Source organism: Euprymna scolopes, chromosome 37, assembly GCF_053919585.1.
Source record: "Euprymna scolopes isolate OS-2025 chromosome 37, ASM5391958v1, whole genome shotgun sequence".
NCBI lineage: Eukaryota > Metazoa > Mollusca > Cephalopoda > Sepiida > Sepiolidae > Euprymna > Euprymna scolopes.
The window spans coordinates 28,226,696-28,248,439 of record NC_136518.1 but is presented as its reverse complement, the minus strand read 5'-3'; the positions used below and the strand labels follow the sequence as shown (position 1 = coordinate 28,248,439).

Sequence of the window (21,744 nt, the reverse complement as noted above, 5' to 3'; positions counted from 1 at the left end):
CATAATTGTCCACTGCTCTTATTTTATACAGATCAGTCATGTAACGTGTGGTCAGTCTCCTCCCACCTTTTTATATATCCACATATCAAGATTGACGCAAGTGCACATTTATGTCTATTACAATTAAGCGTAAATAAATCCTATTATATTTTTATAAGTAATTTTCTTTTATTTTTTTTGTGCAAGATAGATACTTATAATTTATGCAGCAAAAAAATTTGCTTGCATAGAATTGATTAATTATTTTTAAAAGCGTTTCATAAATATCACATTGGCATCCCACGGCTAAGTTTCTTAATTGTTGATAAACAAACAAAAGAAGATCAAAACTTATTTTTAAAAATATAACAGGATTTATTTGTGCTTACAAGTGATACGTTTCTGTAATATGTGGATATATGAAAAAGCAAACCTGTCAAGATATGCAGGGACATATCTTGATTGTTTGGGTGGGGAGACTCACCACATATCACAGAACTGGTGTGAATAAAATGAGAATAGGGAACAATGATGTTATCAATTTAAGGATCAAACTGGCAATGGAAAAAGAGGAAGTGACCATATAGCTAAATGAACCAATAAGATGACCTGGGATTTCATTAGCATTACAAGCATATGCTGTATTTTCGTGGACATCGGAAATATTACATACCTAATGTGCTTCAACAAGTCATATCTTTTTTATTTGTGGGTCAATTTTGCTGGAAAGAATAGAATAAGCATTCCAGTAATGTTAATTTATTTTGCTTTTATGCTCCAAGTTAAAAATGAAAAAAAATGGTAAAAAATGACAACAGCAAAAAGGGAAACTGTTTTTTCAATGTTTACATTTCATACGTTACATTTGGATACATATGCGCGGGGTTAAATTTGATTGGATATGGCTGAAATTTTACAGGCTATATAAGCGTAAAAGTCCATCTCTACTGGACTTTGATTTATATTTTTATGACCACAGGAAGCAAAGTTACGACCAAGCAAAGTTGACGAAGAATATTTCAAAATTGATAAGATAAATCTGTATATATCATCCATCTATATATATAAAAGGCAAAATGTGTGTGCACATTTTTTGTATGTCCAAGAAAGGCTTTTTCGGGGGGGGGGGGTACTATCGCTTAGAAGTGTTTATATACCCCCTAGATAATAATAGCTAGGATTTGGGAATGCACATCACGTCTAGATTTATTTACATCGATTTTTACAAAATCATTGCTATTTTGGCTTCTTACATGTTGATTCAGCTTTTTCGTATAAAACCCGAAACTAATTCGAAGCTTAACACACTGTTCCTGGCACGATTCCAGCACGTCCAGAAAGCAATCAGCTTTGATCAATGCGGAGTTTCTCCTTATATCAGACAATTGCTATTCAATTTGGACACTACCCTTTTTGTGGGGAGCTGGTTTTCCCAACATCTTGGGGAAACAAAACCAGCCAAAATTGGGTAAACAAACTCAAAAAAACTGCCCAGCATTAACTTCTATTTGACCTCATTAAAAAACTGCCCCACAGTAAAACTTAACTCTCCTACTAATATTTGACCTCATTAAGTCATTAAGTGCGGGCGCCTGTCAATTATTAATACTTAAATAAATTCAAACATGTTTCAGTTACTCTTTCTTGATGGCCGAGCAGTTAACGCGTCACGTTTTTTTTCACTTTATTTTCCAACTTGGCCTTAAGGCTTCGATCCTGCCTACCTACCAAAACATCTTTTTTAAACCCCACCCCCAACACAAACATCCGGGCAACGATTTTTTAAAAAATCGTGTGTTGTTAAATAAAAAAGAAACCGGGGGGAAGGGGGGGTGTTGGTAGGATCGAACCCGAAGCCCTGTGGCGAAGTTTGAAAATAAAATCGGCCAGCCAGAATGAGTTACTGAAAGATGTTTGAATTTATTTAAGTAAGAACCAAATTGACAGGTGCGCGCACAGAAGTCGTCGAGCGTTACGACGATGACGACGTAAGCAATAGCTATTCAGCAAATGAGGTCAATGACCAGGTTTGTTTGTTATAAGCGGAGTAAAAAAAGAAAACATAAAAACGAATGTTAAAACTTAAGCAGGGGGGGGGGGTCAAAACATCGAAAAAAAAAAAAACACAAAAAAACTAACCTAAGGCAAATGAACGATGTTAAATGTAAAAATCGAAAAAACAAAAAAGAAAACAGAAAAACGAACACGTGAAAAATGGCTTAAATAAGCCTGTTTCGATATTAAAATTTTAAAAAATCAGTGGGTACCCCGGGTGTTTTTGGGTGTGTGGCCGGGGGTGGATAAGCGAAGTAAAAAAAAAAAACCAGAAAAACGAACGTTACGTGAAAAATGGCTTAAATAACACTGGTTCAATATTTAAATTTAAAAAATCCAAAAAGAAAAAAAAAAAAAGACATCTTACACCACGATTCGAACCCAAAACATTTAGAGAATGAACCAACGTGCTAACCAACTGAGCTAACGCGACGTACATGAAATTTAGTCAGTTTTTCAACTATTTAAAGTAAATCAGGTCATGACGTCATCTGACGCATGCGTAAAACCGGTCGTCGTCATGAGAGGACCTTTTTGTTGAGCCCCCCCTCCCCCGTCGAAAATTGTCAATTACGGGGTGAAAAAAATGAACGTTTTTGGCCAATTTTTCGAGCGAAGGATGGAGCTTCAATATGATACCGAGTTTGTGAATTTTTGTTGTGTCTGTCGAAAGTTTTTAGCGGACACACAAACACACATACAAACATACATACACACATTTTCGCTTTTATATTTATAGACTAGTGAGAGGTACCCGGCGTTGCCCGGGTGTTTGTAGGTGTGTGTGAAAAAAACCTGAAATGTGAAAAAAAACAGGTGCCCGTGAAAAAAACACAATGCCTTGACACGCAGTTGGAAAATAGTAAAGTGTGAAAAAAAAAAAACAGGTGCGCGTTTTTGATTGACGTGACGGCGATAGGTATTCAGCAGTTAGCATTTTGTGCGGGAAAGTTTTTAATGAGGTCAATAAATCAGTTTGTTTGTTTTTAAAAACCCGCTCCCTGTTTATTAGGGGGAGCGTCTCGTCTCGAAATGAAAGCTACCGTCTGATATGATGAAGTCAACATTGACCAAACGTTACTTAGCTCTCTAGAGACCACTAGCTTTCAGCCAGTGATTAGAGTCGAGTTTCGCTTTTTGTTTATACCGAAAACCGAATGTAACGCGTGCCGATGCGGGAAATGTCGAATAATTAACGTTTGAAAGTCAACAAAATTAAATAAACAGGCGAGCTCCGTAGTTAAGTGTGAGATATTACAATTTAGAGATGATATAAAAAGTTTTAAGTTGTGAAGCGAGCAAGCGCTTTTCTGAAAGAAGCCTTTTGTGGACATCGAGGAAAAGCGTACATACATACATACATACATTTTCGCTTTTATATATATAGATTTAAACAGGGTTATTACTTCGCTTATTCTTTTGTTTTGATCCCCCCCCCCGAGCAGATACACCTCTAAACACCTGCGCAACGCCAAGTACCCCCGCTAGTTTTCATATAGATAATAGTTTCAGAATTATTTTCATGTATAATATGCAAATATTTGAATTATTAATTGCGCAGAAATTTCTTTAAAATGTTACCTTTTATAGAAATTCAAATCCGCTTAACGAGGAAAATGGTTTGCTATCGAGGCCACTTAAGTTTTTCTGCTTTCAAAATGAAAGCAGAAAAATCAGTTTCATTTTTTATTCTGAGTTTGTCAATTTAAAAAAATTATTTTCAAGTTTTTCAAATTTGATTTCCAAACAATACTATTTTGTTTTTAACGTTTTTAGTACACATGTACTAAAAGCATTAAAAAACAACAAAATATACTAAGTACATGTGTTTCTGTTATCATGGTATTTATACTTTTTACTTTTTACTAGTACTTAAGGTAAAATTGTGTTTTTTAGTGGGGGGGGGGGAAATATTTGTGCACTTATACTACCATGCTGAAATAACATTATTTAGAAACCCATTCTTAACATGGTGAAGGGTGTTTTGTTAACTATTCATCTTTTCATCTAACAATTAAATAAAATATATTGTTAAACTTGAATTTATTTTAAACTCATTGCCAAGACCATTTTTTTGATTCTGTAAAACAAACCCGTTTTTTTTTTAACTGAAGATATCTAAATAATAATTAGGTGGTTCGATATAGAATTTGCTTGTGATGCATTTTGTAAATTTTTACCTTGTTTCCACCTTAACATTTTTCTTTAAAATGACTACCTTTTAAGGTTTTTGGGTATGCTGAAAACGAATGCCGCATTTAAATTTTCCGCAAATAAGTAGCTTTCCAGATATTAAGCAATGTCATTTCTTATATTATTGCTGGTGGCCATCTTGGTACGTGCATTTGCGCATAGTTTCTCGGGGTTGTGCTTGGGCGTACCAAGATGGCCACCAGCGATAACATAAGAAATGACATTGCTTAATATCTGTAAAACTAGTCATTTGTAGAAAATTTAAATGTGATATTCGTTTTCAGCATACCTTAAAAGCTATAAAAGTTAAATGTTAAGGTGGAAATAAGGAAAAAATTACCATTTTATTTCTTTATTTAAATAGTTGAATTTTCAGTAAAACAACAGAATAAAAATGACAAAAATTACTATCAACTGATGAATATATAGTTGTTGCGTTTCAGGATTTCTGGTATACTGGTATTGTGAAAGCTACATCAAGGATTCATGTAGAGTATGATTTATGGTTGCATCACAGAAAATAGGGGTATATTTGGGGCCAGATAGAGAGGATTTACAAAATTGAAAATTGGACTGGTCCCAAAATGCATAAGTTCTGGTCAACTATGGGAATTTCCATCTTTTACAGAAATCCAAAATCTAGATGAAAAATTTTATTTGATTTATTTCTGAGATTAATTCATATCTACTCAATTTGTTTTTCTTTAAGGAGAGTAGTAAATACTGGCCATGAATGCTCTTTAGGCATTCAATGGTTACAGGCCAGATTAAGCTCTCCTTTGGTGAGGAGCAGGAAAATGCCTGCGCTCAATAAAGCTATATTTAAATACTACTATGATTAGGTATCCCAAACTGGTCTAGTTTAGGTGCGAAAACTAGTAAATAAAGTAAAATTTCCCTTAACTTCAACTTGCGATATCTCGTTTGTTTTTTGGGTTATTTTGATATGGTTTTGATTTAAATAAAATTTAATCTTTTGTCTTTATAGATATATAATTCTTTTTCTTGTGTCTTTAATAGTTTTTTTTTCAGGATTTTTCAAGTTATGCCTCTAATTTTGATAAATGTCGCTTTATTTTTTACACAAAAAAAATGTTGATGTTTTTCAAATTTGTTGCGCTTCATATTGTGAGTCTCTAGGTATATAAAAATGGTATCATTTTAAAGAAAAAAGGTCACTTAATAACATGGTTAGGTTATTAAAAGGTTATAAGTGGTTTTTCTAAAAATAAATCCAACTTGAAAACTTCAGTGAAAGAAACATGAAAGAAATTTTATAGTAAGAATTCCGAAAAAGGCAGGCATCGTTTTGTAGAGGAATATCTCCTCTTTAATAATCTGTTGGTGTCATGTTTATGGCCCCATAAATCAAGGAGCGCACACTAATAAAAGTTAGGGTACCTACAGAGATTTTCAACTTAATGCCAGAGAGACCAATTATCAACTGTCAGCTAGCCAGTAGCCACACAGCAGCAGCACAACTACTGACAGACTGACCGGAACAACATAACCAAACTACTCACTATGGACTTATCAAAGTTCTTAGGTGAGTTTGTTTTTTCTTTATTATTTAAAAGTTACAGAAAGATATTTTTTTAATATTTTTAGAACGTCATTAAAAAAAATGAAAATTTACAATTTAAAAAATAATGCCAGTTTATTTTCTATAGCTTTTTTCAAACTTTCATATGTTCTTTCATCGCTTTCTCCTTCGGTTACGGTTGGATAAACTTCAGCATTGTTAAATTATTTTCATTAAATTAATTAATAAAACCGTGTACAAAAACTGACGGAAACTTTTATTTTTTTCGGTTGGATAAACTTTAGCATTGTTAAATTATTTTAATTAAATTCCATAAACAAAACGTTCGGCTAGTGACTTATGACGATAAAGTATGTTTTTGTTATTGTTCAGAAACATAAGTTTTTTTAATTATGAAAAAAAAAGAGAATTAAAAAAACAATTATTTAAAATAAATTACTTAAAATAAGCATTATTTATTTATTATTTTTTGTTTCTTTGTTTTGGATTCGTAAAACACGTCAACATTTACGCTTTGTAGAAAAAAACTGACTAAATATAAAAACTCAGTTCCAAGGCTATATATTAGCAAATATATTAAATTATTTTGTCCTAAAATTTGAAAATAATTACATAAAAACTTTTTATGTCAGCATTAACAGAAATTGTGACAGAACGCATATTAATTTTTTTTTGTCGTCACCCGTACATACACTCATAAACAAGAAAAGTGGTTGCAGGACAGAATGGCTGGCATTCTGCAGCAAAGAAGGGTACCAATCTCAAATCACAAGTTATCGGGCAAATAGGTTTAATTCTCTATTTGAAAATGCCCTGGCAATATATCACCATAAAGAGCACATAAAATTATTTTTATCTGTGTTTGCAACATCTTGCAATATGAAATTACAGAGTGTTTTGGCTGACATTTCTGATGAGAGACTACATTCCCTACTTGCTGCAGTTGGTTTGCTGAACATTAATTTGACCAAACCTTTCTGGAAACTTGTTAACAGCACTGTTCAGTATGTTGACTTCCATCACTATATCAAGAAAATGGCTCTAAGTTTAGAATGCTGGATCAACAATCCCCGGTTGTTATTAAAATCTGACTGTAAAGGTGTATTTAATGGGGAATTCTTTGAGGAAGGCAATGTGTCTCTCTGTATTAGTCTCACGGCCCCTGAACTTGTTTTAGAATGTTTGCACAAGATACTCAGTTCCTCATTGTCACTAAGCACCAGTTGCATGACTTTTTAGAAGGAGGTGCTTTTGGAAAAGATGTAGATCAGGAGACGAGAGATGCCTTGAAGAGCTGCCCTTTAACAAATCTGTCAGGTGAGCATGCCTTTGGAGATTTAGATTTTAGCATGCAAACAAAACGACATGCATCACTACATAATCGATCATCTTTAAATATGCTTAAGCGCAATCGGACAACAGCTTGGTTGGAAGTAATACCATCAACAAAGAGGCAATCCATTCTGAGCATCTCCATAAAACATGCAAAACATTTGCGACAAAAACATGCACAACAAGAAGCCCTTGTGAAACATCGTGTCCAAGAAAAAATTGCACAAAATGAAAGATTAAAGAAGGAAAAAGAACGTCAAGCTGCTGCTGAGAAAGAGAGAATTATTAACTCTGTTATTAAGCATGGTGGTCCAGTGAAGTCTGATAAACAGATAAAAAAAATTTCAGAAAGTGGTTTGGAAGCACTCAAAGACCAATTGAGATACCTCAAGGTTGTTTTAGGTGTCAAAATCAACACCAGTGGAAATAAAGTTCAACTGGAAGCTGCTCTCTCTGACTACTTGAAAAGAAATCCAATTGATTCATTTCCACCTCCACCAAAGCAACAAAAAATGTCTTCCCTAAGTGAATCTGCTGAACATTCAGATAACTCCTGTAGTTGTGATGAAGATCCATCTCAGGATATCTTCAGTTATGAACATCAAGGACAATGGGTAGCTGTCTACTATGACACCAACTTTTACATTGGCCAAGTCATTGATATTATATCTGCATCCAGCACTGTAGTAAAATTTTTAATGCAAACAAAAAGTAGAAAAGATTATTTTTGATAGCCTTTATCAGAGGACATTGCACACAAGTAGAGTCAGCATTTGTCTACAGATGGGATTTTGAGGTAATGCCAGTTTCAAGTGATGGTAGGATTTGGAGGGTTCCTGAGATATCTACCATAGCAGAAGCCTATGAAAGAATTCTGAGAGAAGATCGATAAGAAAGGAATTGTAGTAAGACCTAAAATATCTTTCTTACTTGTTTTTTTAAGTTGAAAGTTTTTCAATGTTTAAAAAAAATGATTTGTGCCTTTTTTTTTGTATAAAAAATTTCTAAATATTATTGTCGTCGGTGCTTTTTTGGCGAGTTTAAATTTCCCAAAGTAAAAGTATTTCTGTGGCAAAAAGTTTTGTTATTAGAAACAAGGCAACCATTTTTTTGAATTCCTCACCCCAAAATTAGTAAAGTTGCAAAGTTTCAAGCTTCTAACTTCAATGGTTACATTTTTACAGCAATTTCAGTAACGTATACTTTTGACTCATATTTTTTACCTTTTTTGCCCTTTTTACAAAATTGCCTGTTTGACTGCTTTTACATGGTCCACAATTGAGTGGTTTTATCAATTTATAATTAAAATAAAGAATTATCTTGATCTCTAATGTGTTTTGAATCATACTAAGAAGATTCAATACATTAGCTATTAAAATGAAATTGATATGAACAGTTAAATTTGCCTTTCCGTGTCGTATTTTCACTGTTTTCGCGTTGATAGAGGGATTTTGCCTAGTGTTTAAGTTAGTTTCATCTAATATTTATTGCCTAAATTTGTATTAATTTTCATCTACTACAAGATGACATTACATTTATAAGGAGTTTTCACTTGTTAGTAGCTTACATTTTTAGTTATAGACTATGAAATTTGGCTTCTCGGCCACGATAGCAAATTTCAACTTTCTGACAAACTTTGAATGATCATAACTTGATGGCTAATTGACCTACCAAAATAAATTTGGTATTTTTGTAAATGGTTTACAAAAATCTACATGCCCACATTACTTTTTTTAGATATGATAAAAATAAAATTTTGGTTTGGGATACCTACTATAATACTTAGTTTTGTTCATGAATAGTCACCCACTGTATGATACCATGCACCAGTTTAAAAAAAATTGAAATTTGTACATCTGAATTTATAATTCATGGCTTATGGTAAAGAAATGCATCAGATTTGACTGCATAATCAGAAAGAGCACACAATTTTACATAAGAGTGCCAAGTTTCATAATAGCTTTAAAAATATATAAATAGTAGCAAAATGACTGAATTTCTTGAAATGTTGAGGTCCATAATTTAGCCCACTTTTTCTAAAGCATAAATCTTGGCACTTAAAATTCTCATAAAATTTGAACTACTGGTGGTATTTGCATAATTCAAACGGTTTTAAGTACCTTTTACATAGCTCTTTTCATGTAAGTTGATAAAATAATTATCTAAAAAGTAAAAAAAATCAACTTGTAATGCTAATTTCATAGATTAAGAGAAACAAAACCTTAAAACCATTAGTTGATAATCCCAAGTTTTAAAAAAAACAGAACTTATCAATAGTTTTTTAATGTATGAATTTTTTGAAATAGAAATTTACAAATTTATTCTTTGGAAATGCGTGGCCAATGATACAGTTTAAATGACACTGACAAGTGAAGAAATTACAAAATATCATGAAAAAAATTAATTAGCAGAAAGCAGTCAAATTTTCTGTGTCGTGAACTTTTTAAAAATAGGACAAAAAAAAAAAATAAGGTACTCATGCACTTATTAATCCATGCTGAAATAATGTTATTTAAAAAGCCATTCTTAACAGGGGTAGGAGAGGGTGTTTTGTATCTATTCTGTACAATCTTACAATCGAATAAAAAGACATAAAACTTTAATTAAACTTGGAAATACGATTTAAAAAGTAGCACGGATCAGTAAGTGCATTAGCACCAAAAATAACTTGATTTAAAAAAATATGATTAACAAAGAAATAACTTAATTTCAAAACTAACTTTATGACTAAAAATATGACTAACAAAGAAACTATTAATTTCAAAATATGACTAACAAAGAAATAACTATTGATTTAATAGTAATATGACTAAGAAATAACTATTAATTTGAAAAATATGACTAAGAAAGAAATAACTATTAATTCTATATTAATATGACTAACAAAGAATTAACTATTAATTTAAAAACTAATCCCTAAAAAAATTAGTTTCCAAATAGATATGAAATCTACCAAAATTCCTAAGAAATGGATCAAAAGATTTAATTTATTCTAAGCTTTGTGTTACATCTATTTCTCACAGGAATCAGGATTTCAATTGCTTTCAAATGCTCTGAAATCAAGGTCACTCTTAAGAGTGCTAGCAACCACTGTAAAAAGGTAATACAGGATGCAAAAACATTATATCCAATCCGTGAAATCTAGTGAGCAGAGATTTAGTTCTCAAGAGATTTGGCAAATGAAACGCTCCTAAACAGATGTATCACTTCTATTCCTATTATTATCAATCAACCAAAGATGATTTCCTCAGCTTCTGATAAAGTTAAACTTTTTGTAAAAAAAACTTTGTATCTAATTTCACACTTTGCAATCAGGGCCACCTACCTTCTGAATGTTCTCCAATGCTGTAAAGCAACATCCATATATCTGTTCAGGATATTTCCAAACTGATCAAGAACTTAGATACCAGCAAGGCAACTGACACTGATAACATTCCAATCCAGTAGCAATCAGCTTTGATCAATGTCGGGTCAAACTCCTTATATCAGACAATTGCTATTCAATCTGGATAATCCCCTTTTTATGGGAAGCTGGTCCCCCCCCCAACATCTTGGGGAAACAACCAGCCAAAGTTGGGTAAACAAATCCAAAAGCTGCCCCGGAGTAAAAGTTAACTCCACTACTTCTATTTGACCTCATTAATGAGGTCAAATAGAAGTAGCAGAGTTAATTTTTATTAATACTTAAATAAATTCAAATGTGTTTCAGTTGCTCTTTGTTGGCCGAGCGGGTAATGTGTCAGGTTTTTTGCACACTTCCTTTTCCACCTTCGCCTCAAGGCTTCAGGTTCGATCCTAACTACTTACCAAAACTGTTTTGTTTTTTTTAAGCCCCCCCCCCAACACAAACTCAGGCAACGACTTTTTTTTAAGTTTTAACATTGTTATATATATATATATATATAATATTTAAACAGGGTTCTTACTTCGCTTATTCTTTTGATTCCCCCCCCAACACCCACACGCCTAGGTGTATCAGAATTTTTGTAGGAATTTGACACCCCTAACACGAAACTACAAATAAAATATAAAAAACTCGTAATTTCTCTTTTAAAAGTGGGTTGTTTATTTTCTTCCAAAATAAACTATTAAAGTTGTATAAAAAGTAATAGAAATATTATTTTATTTTTTAAAAAAACAGTAATGAAATTAATTGAATTTTACGAGCTCAATATTTTTCAATTTTTAAACTTTAAAAATCTATCAAACTTTTTCTATTGATTCTATTTTTACGATATTTTCAGGTCAATGTGAAATTATATGCTCTTTCCAATAAACTGAATATAATATTTTAGGCAAACGTTTTTTTTTAATTCATGCCCCCCCTTCCATTTACCAATGTCTATTAAAAAGTAAATAATTAATTTACTCAAAGTTTTATGTATCACAAATTGAAGATAAAAGACCAATAAATAATATATTCAAATTTAAAACAAAAAAAGTAGTGTTTTTTTTAGAAATTTACCTGTAAAGTCCGAAGTTTAAAACCTTTTTTTTAAAACCACGTTATTTGTTTTTTTAAATGAAACATTGGTCCTTGCTCCTTTAATTGAAAAAAAATTAGGGTTTGAATTACATTTTTCGAGTAGCTGGGAAAGGCAGGGGGTCGAATTAATTCATGCCTCCCATTTTGAAATGTCTATTAAAAAGTAAACAATTAATTTACTCACCAAAGTGTTATATATCACAAATTGAAGATAAATGATCAATAAATAATATATTCAAATTTAAAGCAAAAAGAAGTAGTGTTTTTAGAAATTTACCCGTAAAGTCCGAAGTTTAAAACCTTTTTTTTTTTTTAAAACCACGTTGTTTTTTTTGTTTTTTTTTAATGAAACCTTGGTCCTTGCTCCTTTAACTGAAAAAAAATTAGGCCTTGAATTACATTTTTCGAGGAGTTATATAAGCTTGGAAAGACAGGGGGTGGAATTATTCAATATTTTTCACGAAATTTCTCACACACCTAGCACACCTCTAAACATCCGGGCAACGTCGGGTACCCCCACTAGTTTTAAAGAAATCTTTAAAACTATAATTCATTGGTTTTGTTTTTTGAAGAATTATGAACATCTCTGCCTCCTTTTTAAGCAAGATTATTTTAAATATTAGTTTCGTAATGTGGAAACATTTTTCATCCCCCCCCCCATCACATTTTAGGTTGAAGAAATAAGAATGCCGGATAAAAAGTAACTCGAGACCATTTTTATAATTGTCGCCTTTCTCATTAATAAGCAAAAATATCACGTTGAAAGATGTCAATACAATTTACAGTACTTTTTCAACGGACCGTGCTGAAACAAATAACGCTATTATTTAAACATCTATTCTTAACATGAAGAGGAGCAAGGCTCTTTAAAATTATTCTCTACTTTTACGTAATTTAATAAACAAATTAAATTTAACTTGAAAATCCTTTTTTAAAAAGTACACGGTCCGTATCAAAATCAAATTTTTAAAAATATATATTACCGTATTTTATTTAACGATAAGTACATAAATGTCAACCACGACCAGAAATAATCTTTTTTGGTAAATTTTTACAACGTGCCCCAGCCAGCGTATTATAAACATCCTACCCCCCCCCAACCTCGAAAGCCGTTCTTAACATGGGGAGGTTGGGGATGTTTATACTACGCTAGGGCAGGTCGTAAAAATTACCATTTTCTTTCTCAGAAAAATACTCGCTGCTTATGCACTTATGTTACCGTGGTATTCTTTAAAAATAGTATTGGTGCTAATCCACTTACTGTTCCGCGCTATTTTTTTTTAAATCGTATTTAAGTTAAATTCAAGTTTTACACTTTCTGATTGAAGTGTTAGGTAAAGTACAGAATAATTACAACACACCCTCCCCATGTTAAGAATGGCATTCTAAATAATATTTCAACACGGTAACATAAGTACCAAATACTCTTATTTCGAGTTTCCCAGTTGAGTTTTTCATTATTTTGGGAGGCAAATAATAAGTCGGTACTAATAATGCACATCCGCGCTATTTTTTTAAATCGTATTTCCAAGTTTAATTAAAGTTTTTTTTTTATTATTATTGAATTGTGTAAGGTTAAAGTACAGAAGAGGTACAAAACACCCTCCCCTGAGGCTCCCCTCCTCATGTTAAGAATGGCTTTTTAATTATTATTTCAACACGGATCAATAAGTGCATGCATGAGTACCAGTAAGTTTTCATGGCTGCCAATATTGGCTCAGTAGAATCCGGAAACGATAACAATCATAATAAAAAACACAAAATGGAATCCAGTTTACATGAATTCAAAGTTAAACAGAGAGAAAAAATAACACTATTTTTTTTTTTTTTTTACTAATATTGCTACATTGTACTTTATTTTTGTAATTGTTTTCTGGTGTTATTTTTATTTTATTTTTTAGTCACACGGAACAGTTTGTGTAAAAAATAAATAAAATACAACGTAAATAATAAAAATGTTTAATTTCGGTGCTAATGCACTTACTGATCCGCGCTATTTTTTAAAATCGTATTTGCAAGTTTAAAGTTTTGTTTTTTTATTCAATTTTAAGGTTAAAGTACAGAATAAGTACAAAACACCCTCCCCGTGTTAAGAATGGCTTTTTAAATAATAACGTTATTTCAGCACGGATGCATGAGTACCTTAATTTTTATATTTTTGTTTTTTTATTCGTTCCCGTTTCAAGAACAAGGCCGTCGTAAATCGTTATCGAATTTTACCAAACCAATATAGGCAGCCGGGGGGGGGGGGCTGATCTAAAGAAGTACTTTTTTCTGTAGGAAAAAAAAAATTTATGTTTGTCTTTGATGATTTGCGACGTTAGAGACAAAAAAAAAAATGGTAAAGTATAAAATAATTTAATCTCAAAACATTTAGCTAAATTGTTGCGTATTTACCATTGCTTTAACTGGCTTTTAAATATTAATAAATCACAGAAGATCGTCGATACGTTCATCGATCAAAATTATGATCGAAGACAAATTAATATTTAGTAGAAATTAAAGTAAATGACAAATACAATGAATTTATTTTGGTATAATTTAAGAGAAATTAAAAAAAAAAAAAAAAAAAAAAAAAAGAAAGATATTTCTCAATTAAAAGACGAATTGTAATAACGGAAAAGGAGGAAGGCACATTTCAACAATAATAGTTATTAGACGATTTAGAAAAAAAAACGTTACCGAAAATAGTTAAACTACTATTGTATCTAAAATAAAAAATAATTCACAAATAAGCAAAAAAATAAAAATAAATTCTTAGAAATCTTCATGAAACCGTACGATTTTTTCAGTAATAAAAACCTTCGGCACATACAATGAAAAAGAGGAAGAAGGTAATGGTGAAAAGCAACATGATAGATAATAAAACAAGATTAGGTTAATATAAGGAAATCAATCAACAATGCCTATAGAATAAGAAAAGTCTTACGTGTTTCGGATAAGAAGAGATAAATGACAGTTAACAGACGGTTAAGAATAAGAAATTGAGGAAGAAGAGTTCAACACAGTTTTTTTTTTTTGGGAGGTGATCGCCATTCTAAGGGAGGTAACTGCGAATAAACACCAGCTATGTTGTCGAACGTCTCTCAAGAGGCCCCCAGGCCATCTCAATACAGAGAATTATTTCTATGTAATTTTTTTAATCAAAATAAAAATAAAAAGGAAATTAGTATGTTAAATAATGAGTTAAAAAAAAAACAATTATAATAAATGTACAAAAAATAAAACACTTTTATATAAACTATTATGAGAAATAGCTTTTTTTATATTTGAATTAGATGGTTGATTGTGTTTTATTTATTATTTTTAATACCGATAACCGGAAACGCTGTGATATAAAAAAAAAAAAAAAAAAAAAGGAGGGGCGGTTATAATATCGAACGCCCTCACTTCTATGGGCAGATAACTGATTTTTAAAAAAAAAAAAGTGGCAGTAATGATGATGATAATGATACCAAAGTACCCTATAAGTACTTCGAGTTTTCCATCAAAGTTAATAGCTTTTGTTAAATAATGTAACCAATAATAAATGATGCTAATGTGGAATATTTAGTTAATTTCAGCGTACGGTATGACTCAGAGGCATCAGCTGCAGTTGAACGCGTCAGTCACATGTGTGTCTAACCTTATCAAAATGTACACATATCTAATTAAATGTTCATGAATTCACGAATTTGATTTAATAATTACGTTTTTGAAAATAATAAAATTATTTAGAATTTTTGTAAACGTTACTATTGGTGTGTTGTTGGGAGGGGTGATCGGTTTGGTGCTTATCGACCATACAAGAGGGACTGCCAAACGATTGTGAAGAATGGACCGCATGTTTCCGTGACGTCAGATTTGTGTTAACTATACGAACTATGGAAAAGCAGAAGTGACTTAATGATTTTTTAAAACCTTTGTTTATCTTCTTCAAACTGCAATTAATAATTAATCTTTGTTACAATTTTGTTAGGTTTTAAGATTTACACAGTTTAATGATTAATAATATTATACACATTTGTATATTAAATATGAAATACGGTTTTACTGAATTTTCATTGGTTACCTATGAGGTTCCATATTTTGTACGGTAAAAAGAGACATACAAAATATGAGGGGAGGCCTACAAAATGCATAATACAGTGTGCCCCCCCCCCCAAAAAAAAACGGGCCCCAGCTCTAATTAGTCCCCATTTCTTAGTGTTTTGTTCGAATGAAATGGAACTTTGGTCATAACTAGTGTGGAAATTATCTTCCACCATCTTTCTTTCCTTTTTCTTTCCTTCCTTTCTTCTTAACCCCTTTCCTACCCCCTTTCCTAGCTTCCCCCTTTTTTTTATGTCACCTGACTCCCTTATGCCCGTTGATTGGATGAGACGTTTTCGTGCTAAATTGACGCACGTGTGTGATATTTTGAGTTAAAGTAGTCAGTTGTGAACAAGGCTTCGAGGAGACCAAACTGTCCTGTCGGTCTCGGATAAAAAGGGAGGCGTTGAACAACTCTGTCTTGACGAGACATTAAAGTCGTTGAAAAGAAGAACCTAGTTTTCTAAGACACTTGAAAACTAATACTATTATCGAGAAAAGATAATAGATGTTTTGAACAGAAGAACCTAGTTTTCTAAGACACTTGAAAACTAATACTATTATCGAGAAAAGATAATAGAAGTTTTAAACAGAAGAACCTAGTTTTCTAAGACACTTGAAAACTAATACTATTATTGAGAAAAGATAATAGAAGTTTTGAACAGAATATTCGCCGCAGGGAAGTTTTCGAAGTTACCGAAAAACACCAGAATATCCAGCCTCAAGAAATTTCGACCTTGCTGAAAGGACTACGAAAAACGAATTTCCAGGAAAAAGAAAGAAAAGGGGAACTTTTAAACAACACAAACTCAAAAAATAAAACCCACAAGGAAACAAACTTTCTAAATGTTCCATTCGTAAAAGGGCGCCCAGAAGCTTCCAGTAAGTGCTCCCCTCCTTTTTTCCCCCCTTCTTCCTCCTTCTCTATCTTTCTTTCCTTCTATTTCCCTTCACTCTCTCCCCCGTTTTGGTTACTACTACAAGGACTCTTGTAAGCCAGATGGACATTTTTGGCAGCCCATAGAGGTCACAAACCTTTCCTTTAGATATCTTTGTTAATAAATTCTATTTCTCCTATTTTTCTCTTTTTGTTTGTAATTTTTTCCTTCAGTTTCAGAGTTAGTAGTAACGATTAATTGTTTAAGAAGAATTAACTTCCACGGGACAAAGTGGATAATAAAATTTCTTCCCTCTGCCAAAAGTAGGTACTCATAGAGTTAATAACTCTGCCAGTTTAGTAAGCTACTCTCTGCTAAACTGGTCTGGGCTTATTGATGACCGGCTGCTGTCCATCGCGTAGATAGTACCCCCCTCCCTCCTTCCTTCTTCTTTGTTTCTGCGTCGGCCATTTTGGCTTCTTGTTCCTTTTTTTTACAGGCATTTTTGGCGCCAAGAAGGGTTGTTGGTGGCGCGTGCACCAAGAGGGGAGTGGTTTAGCATTTAGCCGTTGATAGGTTAGAAGGGGCGGGGTTTTGTATTCTAAAATGACTACCTCTCCCACTACCTCAATGTTATTTGAAAAAAGAAAGATTAGAGACAAAATCTTAACGGTATTTGAGTTCTTGGACTCGTTGGACGAAATAAACGAAGCAGGTTATATATTGTATAAAAAGCAGATAGATGATTACACTGCTTCGGAGGATTTGTTAGAAGAGCAAATTATTAATGCTTACTTAATTGAGGGAACAGAAGAGGGGGAGATAAGGTCATTTAGTAGGGATTGCGCTCTTCATCGAGTGAAGGTTTTGGAAAAATTGTCGAGACTCAAGCCTTCGGTGGAAGTGAAGGATAGTGCAAATCTCAAAGTCTCTCTTATTAAGGAGAAACGTCTGGGGATAACGCCCAAAATTGAATGTCCGAAGTTTAGTAAAAATAAGGAAACATATCCTTGGAAGGTGGCTAGTATACCTAAGAAAACTTTTTCTCCTAGGTTCTTGGGTTCGTCAGATGCTGAAAAGCCTTCCACGCTGGAAAACTTTCATATCCAGTCTACTAAGATTGGATTTAAGTGTAATTTTTGCCGAACCAATAACCATGACGGTAATTCCTGCAAGTTTTTTCCTTCTTATGCTGCCCGGTTGAGGAGGTGTAAGAAGATTGGCTTATGTAGCAAGTGCTCGAGCCCTTCTCATGCAGAAGAGTCATGTATTTGCAAGGGTAAGGAGTATGGAATGTGCTGGCTATGTAATAAGAAGGGTCACTGTAGAGTGCTGTGTCCTTCTGTTGGGGGTGAATCTACTGCTTCTAATGCTTGTTGGCACTTGAATAGCTCTTCGTTACTGCCTGTTGTTGAGGTTGCCGTCGACAATGGATCTGGTGAAAGTGTATTTTTCAACTGCCTTATCGACACTGGTAGTGAGCGATCCTATTTGTCTGGAAAAATGTTGGATGCCTTTTCTGATATTAATACTCCCATGAGAGATCGTAAGTTTCTGATTAAGACCTTTTTGGGAAAAGAAGTTAAACACTTGAAGGAAGTTAATCTTCGAGTGTGGTTTCCAAATTCATGCCATTCTGTGTTGTTCTTGGTGGATGATGATATGGACCTTTCGTTTTGTGTTCATGGATTGAATTCTGTGGTAGAAGACCTTAAGAAACATCAGGTCAAATTGGCTGCTAATTTCTCGGAGTTGAGAGATGACACTTTGCCTGTATATGGCTTACTGGGTGTGGACGTGCTTAGGTTTTTGGGACCTATGAATTTAAAGGAGTTTAGAGAGGGCCTTGTGTGGGAATTTCCCCAAGGAATGGTTTTGTTTGGTGATCTGGCGGATTTTGGGTCTCCTCCTCCCAAAGACCTGGAAAAGGGGTTGGAATTGAATTATGCTCAAGTCGTCAAGGAACACTCTGTGTGCGACCTCACTCATGTATATTTTGCGTTGAACCCCAAGTCTGTGTATACTGATCCATTCAGTTGTTTTGAGGAGTCTTCTGTTGAGAGGACTGTAGAAAAAATGTTTAGTTTGGAAACCATAGGTATTGTTGAGGAGGAATTCAGTGATTTCGATAAGAATATGATTGAGTCCTTTCGCTCCTCCATTCGCTTCATAGATAACTGTTACTATGTCAGTTTGCCTTGGAATGAAGAAAAATTAAAGTCGGTGCCTGCTAATCATCAGGTGTCTTTGTCAGTTTTGAATCGCGTATCGAAGAAGCTGACAGAACAGGGGTTGTACGAAGATTATTGTCAGGTCTTCTTAGACCAAGAAAAGGAAGGAATAATTGAAAGGATTGTGGTTACTCCTTCCGATTTTAACAAATATGTATGGATTCCTCCTCGACCGGTGATAAAACAGGATTTACAGTGCACTACCAAGATTAGACCGGTCTTCAATTGTTCTTTGAGAACCGGTGGGAAACCTTCTTTAAATGACTGCGCTTATTCTGGTGTCAATATGTACACTGACATGCTGGATTTGCTTTTGCGGTTTCGGATGAACCAGTATGTTCTACTGGCTGATATTCGGAAGGCCTTTTTAATGATTCGTTTGAATGACGAACGTGACAAAAATAGATTCTGCTTCTTTTTAAGATTGGGTGATGAGTTGATCTGCTTTAGATACAACACTCTTATATTTGGCTTTGTATCCAGTCCTTTCATACTGAGCTACATGGTTCGATATCATGTGGAGAAGTACCCTCCTGGTCCTTGCAGGGAGATGCTTTTGGGCCACTTCTATGTGGACAATCTGGTGAAAACTCATAATTCTGCTGAAGTTCTGATGCAGCTTTACTTGGAAGCTGTTTCTGTCATGGGGGAAGGTGGATTTTCCTTGAGGAATTGCTGTAGCAACAATGAAGTGCTTTCTAAGCGAATGTTGCAGGATAACAGTCTCTCCTCCCACGGTTCTGACACTGAGAAGGTATTGGGCTATTTGTATAACCCCTCCTCTGACAAAATGCGAGTAAGTTCTTGCATTGAAGGAAGATCAGTATCCTCTAAGAGGGATATTTTGTCTGTAAATTCCTCTGTATTTGACCCCCTTGGCTTAATGCTCCCTGTTACTATTAAAGGTAGGATCCTTCTTAGTAAATTGTGGAAGTTGAAAGTATCCTGGGACCAGCCGGTCCCACCCGACATTATGGTTGACTGGGAGAGGTTGTATAAGGATCTGGTACATATCGGGGAGCTTGAATTCGACCGTTACTCCGTGGCTTCCGATTCTTCAGCCACGTTGATAGTGTTTTGTGATGCCTCGAACCTGGCCTATGGAATCGCGGTATATTTACATCAGCATGGAGAAGCCAGACTGATATTCGCTAAAGCCAGGGTTGTTCCCTCTGTTAAGAGAACCTTACCCACCTTGGAGCTGTTAGCGGTATATTTATGCATGAAGCACATTTCTGTTCTGTTGAAAATACTCCCTTTGGAAGTGCTCAGTTCTGTGATTATTGCTGTAGATGCACAGGTAGTACTATCCTGGGTTTTATCTGACAATGTCCATACGAAATGTCAATTCACTCGTAACCGGTTAAAGGATGTAAAAGCGATGGTAAAAAATCTTAGTGATAAAGGTTTGACAGTGAAGTTTAAGTATGTGAAGACTGATGACAATCCTGCTGACTTTGTCACAAGGGGTATGTCCCTGAACAAATTTAAAATGAATTTTACTCGTTGGTTATTTGGGCCTGAATGGTTGAGAGGAGAATACTTGATCTGGCCTAGTTATGACCTTAATTGTCTTAATCCGGCTAGCCAGATGTTGATCAGTACAGTTACTGGTTGTGAACCTGTCATTCAGGGCAGTTATATAATTGAAGTAGAGAGATTTTCTCATTGGAGTTTTGATAAAAAACCCTATGAAGCCTCGTCCTTACTAGTCCTTGGGAAGGGTGGTTAATCTAACTTCTGGGTCGGATAGCTTAGTTCGGTCAGCTTTAATCAGAAGGAGTGATGGCAGCACTCAGGAACATTCCTTAAGGAACTTGTGTCCTTTAGAACTTTCCATAACCCACTCTCACCAAGCTTCTAACGATGGAGAGGGCAATTCTCTGAGCTCGGGGACTAGTCGGGACAGGGAAAACTTTCAGTCTAGGCCTGTAAGGTCTGTTAAATCTTTAAATGAAAGAAATCCAGAATACGTTTCGTATTAGATTGTTGTTTGAGGATTTTTTCTTTTTGTCTTTTTTCTTTTTAGGGAGAGTGTGGAAATTATCTTCCACCATCTTTCTTTCCTTTTTCTTTCCTTCCTTTCTTCTTAACCCCTTTCCTACCCCCTTCCCTAGCTTCCCCCTTTTTTTATGTCACCTGACTTCCTTATGCCCGTTGATTGGATGAGACGTTTTCGTGCTAAATTGACGCACGTGTGTGATATTTTGAGTTAAAGTAGTCAGTTGTGAACAAGGCTTTGAGGAGACCAAACTGTCCTGTCGGTCTCGGATAAAAAGGGACGCCTGGAATTTACTAAGGCGTTGAACAACTCTGTCTTGACGAGACATTAAAGTCGTTGAAAAGAAGAACCTAGTTTTCTAAGACACTTGAAAACTAATACTATTATCGAGAAAAGATAATAGATGTTTTGAACAGAAGAACCTAGTTTTCTAAGACACTTGAAAACTAATACTATTATCGAGAAAAGATAATAGAAGTTTTAAACAGAAGAACCTAGTTTTCTAAGACACTTGAAAACTAATACTATTATTGAGAAAAGATAATAGAAGTTTTGAACAGAATATTCGCCGCAGGGAAGTTTTCGAAGTTACCGAAAAACACCAGAATATCCAGCCTCAAGAAATTTCGACCTTGCTGAAAGGACTACGAAAAACGAATTTCCAGGAAAAAGAAAGAAAAGGGGAACTTTTAAACAACACAAACTAAAAAAATAAAACCCACAAGGAAACAAACTTTCTAAATGTTCCATTCGTAAAAGGGCGCCCAGAAGCTTCCAGTAAGTGCTCCCCTCCTTTTTTCCCCCCTTCTTCCTCCTTCTCTATCTTTCTTTCCTTCTATTTCCCTTCACTCTCTCCCCCGTTTTGGTTACTACTACAAGGACTCTTGTAAGCCAAATGGACATTTTTGGCAGCCCATAGAGGTCACAAACCTTTCCTTTAGATATCTTTGTTAATAAATTCTATTTCTCCTATT

General features: G+C 34.0%; 2 protein-coding genes across 2 annotated transcripts in view; one reads left to right on the top strand and one right to left on the bottom strand.

The window, feature by feature from the left end:
• The window catches only part of LOC145261114 (phosphatidylinositol 4,5-bisphosphate 3-kinase catalytic subunit alpha isoform-like), a 310,781-nt gene extending 296,071 nt beyond the window's left edge, over nucleotides 1-14,710 (bottom strand). Inside the window, exon 1 of the mRNA XM_080119338.1 lies at nucleotides 14,518-14,710. The gene's annotated coding sequence lies outside the window, so the exon portion shown is untranslated. The remainder of the gene's footprint in view (nucleotides 1-14,517) is intronic.
• A 2,433-nt stretch (nucleotides 14,711-17,143) lies between these two features.
• LOC145261011 (uncharacterized) lies at nucleotides 17,144-20,500 on the top strand. The gene has a single exon (XM_080119137.1). It carries the CDS (start codon nucleotides 17,144-17,146, stop codon nucleotides 20,498-20,500), a length of 3,357 nt encoding a protein of 1,118 aa, XP_079975263.1.
• Nucleotides 20,501-21,744: the final 1,244 nt, after the last annotated feature.